This window comes from Astyanax mexicanus, chromosome 22 (assembly GCF_023375975.1).
Source record: "Astyanax mexicanus isolate ESR-SI-001 chromosome 22, AstMex3_surface, whole genome shotgun sequence".
Taxonomy (NCBI): domain Eukaryota; kingdom Metazoa; phylum Chordata; class Actinopteri; order Characiformes; family Acestrorhamphidae; genus Astyanax; species Astyanax mexicanus.
Genome location: NC_064429.1, coordinates 3,931,341 through 3,943,220, shown reverse-complemented (window position 1 = coordinate 3,943,220; position 11,880 = coordinate 3,931,341). Strand labels below are relative to the sequence as shown.

Sequence of the window (11,880 nt, the reverse complement as noted above, 5' to 3'; positions counted from 1 at the left end):
AAAAAATATATGTAGTTGACACCTCTGTATATGTATATATATGTATATGACACTTGACACCTCTGCCAAAATATATATACTGTAGACCTAGTGTAGATCACAGCAGGGGAAATGTGCATAATTTGCAATAACAGCAAGAGATACCAGATCTCTCTAAAAGGGAGACTTCATTCACTCATTCATTTCAGCTCGCCGGCCAGACCACAACCAGCTATCGGAAAAAGGTCCGGGGCGGGGGGTGGGGTGGTTTATGCGTCTACATAAACAAAGATTGGTACACAAACTCTGTGTTGATAAACAGCCTCTGCTCTGAGGCGACAGAACAGCTGTGTCGATCTCATCTCATCAGTCTCGTAAGTTTATGGCGGTGTTCGGCACTGCTGTTTACATAGCACCGGATGCTAATGCTAACAACACGCTAAAGGAGCTTAGTGAGAACATCAGCTCGCTTCAGAAGAAGGATCTGGAGGCATTCTATGTCGTAGCCGGGGATTTTTACCACATGGAACTGCCGAAACTCCCTGCCAAGGTTTTAACAGCATGTAAACATTTCAACACGTGGGAATAACACGCTGGACCATGTTTACACCAACGTACTCGTACTCTCACACTTAAAAGAACTCACTTCTCCCCTGATGGACAGTCACTAGTTTGGTTACCGGGCTAACAGATCTGTGGAATATACAGTTAACCTGGCTCTCCACAGGATTTTGCAACACTGGAATCCCCAAACACCTATGACCAGATATTATTCATTGATTTCTGCTCCGCCTTCAACACCAACAACCCAGACAACCGCTTCAATAAACTCATGGTCATGAACATTGACATCACCTTACGCTACTGGATCTATAATTTCCTGTCAGAAAAAAAGAGAGTTGGGATGGGTAGCCTCTCATCCCAACCTCTGTCCCTCAGTACAGTTCACCTTCTCACTCTATATGCAGATGACACAACAATAATTGGTCTCATCACCAACAATCAACAACATTATTATCGTGAACATGTCACCCAAGCAGTCACTTGGTGCCAAATCAACAATTTCAGCTCAATACATCAGAAAAACTCAGAAACTTATAGTCGATTATTCACGCTCACAATTACAAAACATCCATCTTCATCTCCACTCAACCCATCACCATCTCTGACTCATTTAACACACATTATTAATACACTGAAATGGAGACAGCATTCACACAAAAAACTACAATGTATAATAGACAAATCATCAAAAATCACAGGCCACACCCTCCTACCAATTGGCACATCGTATCACAAACGAATGCATCATCCAACGAGCAATAAAAATCACTTCTGACCCCTCTCACCCTGCACATCATTTGTTCACACTCATGCTTTACAGTAGACGCTACAGGTCCCTACTAACAAAATAAGTCAGACTTAAAAACAGCTTTTTACCAACTTCAGTAAACCACGGCAGAGTCCAGATATAAGCAGGAGGTGGAACACCTGGAGGGTTGGTGCAGAGAGAACAACCTCTGCATCACTGTAAAGAGCAGTGTTGGGCACATTACTTTGAAAAAGTAATTAGTACTAGTTACTTCTCCAAAAAAGCAACCGAGTTACTAACGGAGTTACTCCACTATAAAAGTAACTAGTTACCAGTAAAAGTAACTATTGCATTACTTTTGTGTTACTCAATACATTTGAGGTGTATGCAAACATACTATCAAACATAGTACCCCCCTACAATTATTTCTAGATTTAGAATATCAGTTGGCAATTGGCATTGGCAACCCCTGTTCTATAACTTATTAGTTTTATGATTCACCATCTATTTACTTACTTGTTATGATCCGTTATAATGTATATACAGCACCTGTCCTGCAGGTGCGTCACGATGGAAAAAAAACCCATGCCTGATTAGTGCTGTGCTTTTGTTTTTTGATGTGTATTATCAGGAGCGTTGCCTGGGTATGTAAAAATCTGAGGCTCAGCCCAGCTAATTATATTAGTTTATTAGCTGATCAGGTGGAAAACATACAATTTTAGGGCAGAGACCAGAGTTAAGAAACTCATTTAAACTAAGTATAGAACTAAAGTCTGGCTATTCTCAACATCCAGTTTCTATCTAACTGGTTCTCTAAATACATTGTTGTTAATTATAGCTTACAGTTATCCTGCAATCCTAAATTAATAAAAACACAGTATTCATTTGAAAATGAAATTCTCAAACCTTGATCTGTGTGTTTTGAATCAGAATTAGTCTTTTTAACCAGCTATCAGAAACATTCTTATCACAGTTTACACAGTTAGTTCGGTCACCTTTCTTTTAGAAAAATCGCCGTATATTCACATATGTTTTAACATCAGTGCTAAAACCCGGTACAAGAACTCAAAAACCCTCAAAAATCCTCCCCAGCGAGGCGGTGGGGAGACTGGGGCGGGGGCTTTCCTACTAGCCCACCGCACTTGAACTGGCTCCGTCAAGAGATTTTCCATTCACAGCGGACAGCGGCCCGTCTCCTCACTAATAAAACAGCTGAGCTGAGTGAAACGATTCGGGGCTACTGGAAACCCAGGCCAGGTGACGCCCCTGTGTATTATCATACATGAACAAACAGCTCTTGCCGACTAGAAATAATTTTCCGGCATCAATTTGGCGCCCCCTCTAGTGCAGCGCCCCTATGCGTCGCATACGCTGCATCCCCGCTTTTTGCACCACTGCACAACACACACACTTGCCCCTTTGTCTGTATGGGAAAAGTTAAAAAAAAAAGTTCATTAAGCGGCTAAAGTAACATGCAGTAACGGGGTGCCAGAAATGGTAATGGCATTATTCCCATCAATGGTAAAGAAGATGAAGAAGATGATTGTGGACTTCAGAAGGGGCCAGCATGCCCACCCAACTATCCCAACCCAATCCCAGGAAAAGGGCCACCTGCATCGGGAAAATCCTACTCACCCAGCACACTCACTTTCCTTCCTGGTCCCCTCAGGCATCAAGTGCAATACAACAAGGCTCAGAAACAGCTTCATTCCAGAGGCTGTAAGACTCCTAAACTCTACATAGACAACACACTGCACTGACTCTTTACAAGGACAATTACATATTTAAAACAACACTGACACTTTACCCACACTGAAACACTTTATCATGTTACTGCTCTTCATTCATACTAATTTATGCTGCTATAGCAAATGTGACTTATGCACTGCACTCTGGATTTCATGTTGCTGCTACTGTACTTTTCTACTCTCCTACTTATATTATGTGTATTTATTTCGCTATCCAGCATCTCAATCAGGCTTTGACTAGACCACTCCAAAACCTTTATTTTGTTTTTTTAACCATTCAGAGTTAAACTTGTTTGTGTGCTTTGGGTCATTGTCCTGCTGCAGAACCCAAGTACACCTGAGCTTGAGGTCAAAAACAGATGGCTGGATATTCTCCTTCAGGATTGTCTGATAAACAGCAGAATTCCTGCTTCCATCTTCTGCTACAGTAAGCAGCAAAACAGCCCCAGACCATCACACTACCACCACCATGTTTTACGTTCAGTATGTTTTTTTTCTGAAATGCTGTGTTAACTGTATGCCAGATGTAACGATAAACACATCTTCTAAAAAGTTCCAACTTTTGCCTTGTCAGCCCAAAGAATATTTTCCCAAAGCCCTGGGGATCATCAAGCTGTTTCTTGGCAAATGTGAGATTACTTTTTCACATAGGGCCAGGTTGGTTTGGATAGTTAATTTACCTTAATGAAGGTACTCTTTTTGTTGCTTTCAGATTATTTAGTACATAATAGTACATCATGTGTGCTGGTGGAAATGAACATTGTATTTGTTTTACACTTGAATAACCAGAATGTTTAGCAATTTTTCAAAGACAGTAAAGGTCATTTTGTTTGCACCAGTATGTTGTGTTGCAATATGGAATGTGCAACCAACATGACCTTACTCTGAGACGCAGTACAAACACCAAGAGGAACTTAATGTCTGTAGAACAAGAACTAATCCATCCCACACCCCAACAAACACAATCACTAGCTCTGGAGAACTGTGAAGCAGCTGCTGACAGGTAGGTTATATTTTATTTAAATACACTACTACACTATCACTACACAGAACAGTAATATTTAAATGCTTTATTTCATTTATGTGTGTGTGAGTGTGTGATTAAATTGTTCTAAGTTACAGTAGTGAGTTGTAGTGTAAAGGTAAGGCATCAGTCTGTAAATTTTGGTGAGAATGTGGAGTTACACTAAGGACGTTCTATTTTCAAATGGATACAATTAGCTATTTTCTTCTATTTCTGCATTTATTTGGTTTAACTGTGTTTAAATGAGCAAATGAAGGCATTCTGAATTCTCCATGTTTGCAGTAGTTCTTGTATAGCAGCAGCGTTAACAACCAGGCAATCAAACATTTAACCTTTTTTCTTAAGTCTTCTCTTAGTTTCCATGGTGTTCTAGAGTTCAACTGTGGCGTATTTAAATACTTCTCTCTGTCAGTCTGTTGTGTAGATTGTATATTACTAAATTATGAAAAACCATGAAATAAGGGATTATCTGCATATGTTTATAAAATGCTGTACCTTATTAAATTAATTCCTTATTGCAAATGATATATTCAGATTGCAGAAGTTCTTAAAAAAAACTCCCAATGCTATAAATGTAATGATAAGGTCTTCTCAAGAAAGAAAAAGGAAAGAGATGGTGTCATGAGACAACAGAGACTTATTTTTTTAGCAAGAATAGTAAAAAGTAAAATTGGAACAATTCTAATATTGAAGATCAAAATCAAACCAAATGTATGTTTATAGCACTTTCTATAAATGACGTCGCAAAGCAGCTTTACAGAACCATGGTAGCAGGATGAGAGATCATACAACACCTTTTTACATGGAGGACCAATCTTTGAATTATTGATAAGAATCACAATACAGCCACCTGGGTCTATTATGTTCAGCAGTACTGATGTATTCATGATAGTGATGGTAGTAAAAGTAATAATGAAAATAATAATAATGCTTAGTGGTAATACATTTAATACCAATATAGTTGCATCAACAATGACAGCAATTAAACATATACTAGTTAGAGCCCATGTAAACTTTAATACAGTTGGTACTGGAGGGTAGGTAACTAAGCCAAGTTGAGGGGCAGAAGCTGGACGGTGGGCAGCTGGTCTGTGGCAGTGAGAGTCTAAATAAAAGTGTGAAAAAAAAGTGTGAAAAATAATGTGAAAAATATGGTATGCTGATGGGCATGGTGGTCTGGAGGTGGGCTGTGTTCAGGAACATTTCGGGGGTATTGCTATTTTGGTGGTGGAAAACACAGGCGCCTTGAGTTTTAATCAGTCAATTGTCAGACAGTGTGAAACCCAACTTTTACATCTATAATAAACAGAATACTAAATAAAATAATATTGCTGTTTCCATAGATTACCTGCACCTTCACAGTGTGAACGAGCAGGCCAATGTCCTCTGCTCAGAAGTGCTGCACCATTAAAATAGCAATCCGACAAAGTCAGAGCACACCTGGCACTTTATGGTAACAGTAAGTGACACACTGATTGGTTTATTTCATGTTACGCCAAAAACATGAAACATGAAACCTATGATTAATTACGAGAAATAATGCGTTTTTTTTGGCATCCTTACGATAACAATGACACAGATGCCCTAAATCCAGCTGCATGGTGTGCGGTTTATGGCTTAGCTATAGAAAAATACTACAGGAAATAGTTTAATCTGCAGGACTGTTTGGTTAATTTTTTGTTTCATAAATGTTGATGACATTTATTAGTACATGATTAGTATATGATTGGTGACTGTAGTATTCAGACAAGAACAACTCTCAGCAGCAGAGTAATCACAAATTAATATTAATTACAAGTAGCCACATAGAGAAAGGTAGTCTGGGGGAATGACTACACACTGATGATGTGTCTCCAAATTATTTCTCTTTGTAACTTTACAACTCTGTGTTCCTTTAAATATTTGCTCAAAACCTTTCTTTTTTCTTCTTTATATTCTCTTCTTTCTCTTTAATGTAAAGTGTACCTGGGTTTGTGAGCGGCACTAAATACACTGAAATTATTGTTATTATTTTGTTTATAGTTAGAGGGCAATTTGTTTCAGCACCACTCTCTTTGTTTCCCTCAACGTGACTCTTTAATGAAGAGAAAGAGACTGAGGTTAAACATGCTGTCAGCTGATAACTGCTGTAACCACACTGTGTGCTGTGGCTGTGTGGTTGGGGACTTTTGAACTTGTTTTTAGGAAGCAAAAGTCCTATGCTGTATCAAACTGCTTTAATTCCTCTTAATATGGAACTTTTTGCCTGTTTTAAGCAGACTGTGTTTGTGTAGTATTCAGAGACCTCTCCTCTGTTAATTTAATAGTGAAATTAACATAGTTCAGTATGTTCAATAATGGTGAAAAAAAAATCAATTTCATATAAACGCTGTGTTGCATTTTTTTTTTACTGTAAATGAACACATTTTACACATAGAGCAATGTTAAACTTCAATTCAAAGAACATTAACCCTTGTGTGGTGTTCATATTTTTGTTACTCGTTTACTTTGTTACTTGTATTTAATTCAGCAATATTAAGCAATTTTACATTAAAATGCTTTATACACATGCTCACTTCACCTAAATTGCAAGCAATATAAACAGCTTACATGGTTAATATTTGCCCTTTACCTTTCTTATGTTACATTTCTTTCAAAAAGTGCTACTTTTTTTATTAGTTTTTTAATAAAATGTAAAAGAAAATGAATTAAACTCAAGATATGAGTAGAAAATTTGTTTAGTTTCAAATTTACAAATGAAGCAATGTTTATTAGTCCTTGGCCAAACATACTGTATGTAATATAAATGTGTAGGGGGGGGGGTGTACAGTGTGTGTTTATCGAAAATGTGTTTTGATATATGTTTTTCACAAAAAATGAGCCAATGCCAATGAGTTTGAGTTATAAAAAATATATTTTTTAGTATCATTTGATGAAAAATGAAAACGGGTCCCACAGACCCGAACACCACACAAGGGTTAAATAAATGTTATGCAGTCTGCACTTTGACGTGGGGATGGGTTATATGTATATTAAAAATCAATTTTTTTATTTAATAATTCATTTAGCTATTTCCGTGAAATGATCAAGCTAATATCACACTGTCATCTTGGGATAACACCGACCCTTTCAGAAAGTAATCATTCACTTTCATACTGTTTTATTTTTTCAAGGGACTGAAGACTCTTGCTGCTGCATGTTCAGCATTAATTAATAATAAAATTTTAATTTTATATATACCATATTGCCTCTATGCTTAGTTGAGGTAAAATAAGTTTTATCTACTTTTATTTATGTAGTTCTATGTAGATCTGGAATGGCCATGTCCATAACTAGTTTCATTTGTTCACTGTGTTAAATAAATAAAAAGTGTCTTTGATGAGATACTGATGAAAAACTGTGACTTACGTTTAGGTATTTATTTCATAGTAATCCCCACACTCACAATCAGCATGTTTGCCATTCCCTCATACTTCTTTCCCCTATGTGGTTACTTGTTACTTGTAAAATATTAAATTGTGATTGCCTGGCCTCAGTGTTGAGGGCTGTAAGAGCAAGTTACAGCCTACTCTGACCACACCTACACTAATACTAATACAGAAGCAGGCCATCATATTTTGTGAAGATTATAACTGTAAAAAATATTAAGACTATGATATTAAAACAATATTTCAGTTTAGCTGAATAAACTAATTTGACATGTTCAATATATAAACAGCTTTTTTTCATACAGTCAAGTTCATTGGTTTAGATCAGGGGGTCACCACGTTTTGCAACTCAGGGTACCCTTAGCCTACTGCAAAATTTTCCTTCCATGTATATATATATATATATATATATATATATATATATATATATATATATATATATATATATATGTACAGGCCAAAAGTTTGGACACACCTTCTCTTTTCTAATGCGTTTTCTTTATTTTCATGACTATTTACATTGTAGATTCTCACTGAAGCATCAAAACTATGAATGAACACATGTGGAGTTTTATGTACTTAACAAAAAATGACCTGGCCTCCACAGTCACCGGACCTGAACCCAATCCAGATGGTTTGCGGTGAGCTGGAGCACAGAGTGAAGAAGGCAAAGGAGCAACAAGTGCTAATAAACACCTCTGGGAACTCCTTCCTTCAAGACTTTTGGAAAACGTTTCATTTAAGGTGACCACCTCTTAATGAAGCTCATTGAGAGAATGATGCCAAGAATGTGCAAAGCAGTAATCAGAGCAAAGGGGGGCTATTTTGAAAAACAAGAATATATATATTGTTTTCAGTTATTTCACCTTTTTTTGTTAAGTACATAAAACTCCACATGTGTTCATTCATAGTTTTGATGCCTTTAGACATGAAAATAAAGAAAAGGCATTGAAAAAAAGAAGGTGTGTCCAAACTTTTGTCCTGTACTGTACGTATATACATATTTTTCTCAATTTAAAAACAGTTAAAACCAGTAACCTCTGAAACCACTGCTTTTAGATGAATATTGTGACTTTGAGTTGGATTGGCCAAAGGTAAATCATTTGATGTAGATAAAACACAATTTAGATTAAAATAAGTTCATTTAAAGTTCTATTTCTGTGTGTGTAAGTGTAAGATGCAATCTCCAGATATCAGATGTTGCTCATATCTATTTTCCCTTGTATATATCAGCAAGTACATCTCACTTCCTTCCTGTACTTTCTGAGTATTGCACATAGTTATCAAACTCTCATGCAACTGGGTTTTCATGTTTTGACTTCTAGGTTAGATTCTATTTGTTTCTAACTTATCCTGTACCCTGCCTGCTATATAGTTTGCCTGTTACCAACTGATTTTCATTTATTATATTGCCGTCTGCCTTTTCTCTGATTTTGGATGTGCTGTGTATCACACTGGACTGCCTCACTTCTCTTTTTGGTATGTTGCTTGTTTACGCTGCCCTTTTGTTACTGACCCTGCCTGTACCTCACTATCACTATAAGCTTCATTCCAAACACATGTTGTGTTTTGTATCTGTGTTTGAGTGTCTGTCGTGTGTCTGGCCAGCGTTACTCCATAATATAGAGTTGTTATTTGGAATCTCTTAACACATAAATGTCATATCTGATGATCTCTGTTTCTGTTTTCCTTTACAGAATTTAAGACATGATGGATTCAACCCTGGTATCAGCAATGCAACATCCCAACTATGAAAACCACACAAATCCAAATATGACTAAACCATCCTGCACAGATGTTAAGTGCATATTCTTTGCAGTAGCCAATGTGATCATCTTCATCCTGGGTGTGATTGGAAATGGCTTGGTGATCTGGATCGCAGGGTTTAGGATGAAGAAGTCAGTCGTCACCACCTGGTACCTGAGTCTGGCTGTGGCAGACTTCATATTCTGCTGCACCCTGCCCTTCGGCATCATTCATAAAATCAAAAACGAGTGGATCTTTGGGCTCCTTTTGTGCAACTTCAGGTACTTCATCAAGTACTTCAACATGTTCAGCAGCATCTTCACCCTCGTCATCATCAGTGTGGACCGCTGTGTGGTCGTGATGTTTCCAGTGTGGGCTCAGAACAAGCGCACCACCAGAAAGGCCTCTGTGATCGTCGTGCTGACCTGGATCATCTCAGCTCTGTTCAGCACACCGATGATCATCTTCCGAGACACTCAGGACAGGGATACAAAACTGTGTGTCAGAAATTACGAAAATAATCAGAACCGTACCGCTATAATAATATGGAGATTTGTTATTGGATTTGTGATTCCGTTCCTCATTATCATCGTCTGTTATGTCATCATCCTGCGAAAGCTAAAATCCAACGAGAGGAGAAAGCCGTTCAAGATCATGAGAGTAGTGACCACTGCTTTTTTGATCTGCTGGCTGCCTTATCACACTTTTGCTTTATTAGAATTAAAATACAAGAAATTGAATCACTTTGTCAATATGGGAAAAGTATTGGGAGTCACTCTTGCCAATGCCAACAGTTTTGTGAACCCATTTCTTTATGCATTTGTGGGGAAGAACTTTAAAAAGCAGTGTTATGCACTTTTGTCAAAGATTGAGAATGCAATTGAGGAGGAAGGCCAGTACACAGCAGGAAGGACTTCTTCAACAAGCAGCTGAGCAAAAAGAAAACTTTCAACGACAGTTTGAAGACTTTTGCACCGAGAACCAAAAAATATATACTCCAGTGTTCTGTTTATTCTGTGAAAAGGACCTCAAATGGAGAAAAAAGTGTGCCGTCTTTACTGTTGACTCCTGAAGCAGTTTATAGGGACAATTTAGCACAACTTAGGCTAAGTCCCATTTCCCCACTTAACCCCACCCCTCTGTTTTGTGTATTCACGCTTACAGGTAGGGTGTCGTGATTCTTGTTAGGCTGGAGGGGTTGGTTAGTGTTGGAGGTGTTAGGGATACACAGTTCTAAAACCAATCTCTTAAACAGAGATTTTTCAGAGACACATTCCAAACAGAAGGCTATGAGGATCACTGGAAAGATTGTGCCAGTGTGACCACTATATTATCATATGTAAATGTGTAATTTCAATGTTTTATGACTCTTTTCTTCATAACAAGTATAAACTAACTAACATTTTTTCCATTCCACCTTAAATGATTCAACAGACTGCATAGGCTGTAGCATTTAAGAAAATATAAAGAAAAAATAAAAGCTAATAAAAGCTAATTTCAGCTAGTTATCACAGGGGAATTAAGGAATGGACAATAATAATTACTTTCTGTACCGCCTGCTCTCTTTCTGAACACATATGATAAACTAAAGTTGACAAGTTAATCAGCAGCAGTTAGGTTGCTAAACTTTTTTTGCTTCACTGCTATAACTATATCTGTGTATCAGTTGCTTGAAGGGGGGGGGGGACAAGGGAAGGGGATATACTTGTAAATAAAGGGTAGGGGTACAAAAGAGAATTGGGATAAAGTTTTAGACTACATTTACATAGCAGATAAAAGCAGACCCCTAATTTGTGTTGTAAAAAACAAGAGACCACTTAAAATGATGAGTTTCTTTGATTTGACTAAATTGAAAACCTCTAGAATATAATCAAGAGGAAGATCAAAAGCTGTTCACAAGATGATCAAACCAAACTGAACTGCTTGAATTTTTGCACCAGGAGTGGAATAAGGTTATCCAAAAGCAGTGTGTAAGACTGGTGGAGGAGAACATAATGTCAAGATGCATGAAAACAACCAGTGTTATTTCACCAAATATTGATTTCTGAACTCTTGTTTTCTTTGCATTATTTGCGGTCTGAAAGCTTTGCATTTTTTGTTATTTCAGTAATTTCTGTAAATTTCATTTTCTGTAAATAAATGCTCTAAATAACAATATTATTATTTGTAATTTGGGAGAAATGTTGTCTGTAGTTTATAGAATAAAACAACAATGTTCATTTTACTGAAACATAAACCTATAAATAGCAAAATCAGAGAAACTGATTCAGAAACTGAAGTTGTCTCTTAATTTTTTTTCTAGAGCTGTATATAACATGACCGAAATGTTTTCTGTGTGGCAGTTTTTTTTTTGATCTGGGCCTTTTGTAAATGCAACTTCAGCCAGATCAGAATTTGTGTGATCTTAATGTCAAGTAGATGGAAAAAATGTCAGAGAGGAGTGGCGGGGTAACAGACCTAACAGACCTCATAAATATTTGGACTGATGTGTCTGTTTAAACAAAAGTATAAGGCTTGCGTCACAGTCGCTCTGTGTATCTAAACAAATGGCAAAATGCAGCAACAGAACACAGCTACAGTGTCAAAGAAAAAAATGTAAAAGAAATGTAAAGATGATTATAGTGTTGTGCCCTACCAAAGGGTGAGAATTGTAGATGGTTATAG

At 37.2% G+C, this 11,880-nt stretch overlaps 1 protein-coding gene across 1 annotated transcript in view; it reads left to right on the top strand.

Moving 5' to 3' along the window:
- LOC103034122 (chemerin-like receptor 1) overlaps positions 1–10,889 on the top strand; it is a 40,575-nt gene extending 29,686 nt beyond the window's left edge. Inside the window, exon 2 of the mRNA XM_022686800.2 lies at positions 9,168–10,889. Coding sequence (XP_022542521.2) covers positions 9,178–10,149 — 972 coding nt within the window. The 5' untranslated portion in view covers positions 9,168–9,177 and the 3' untranslated portion in view covers positions 10,150–10,889. The remainder of the gene's footprint in view (positions 1–9,167) is intronic.
- Positions 10,890–11,880: the final 991 nt, after the last annotated feature.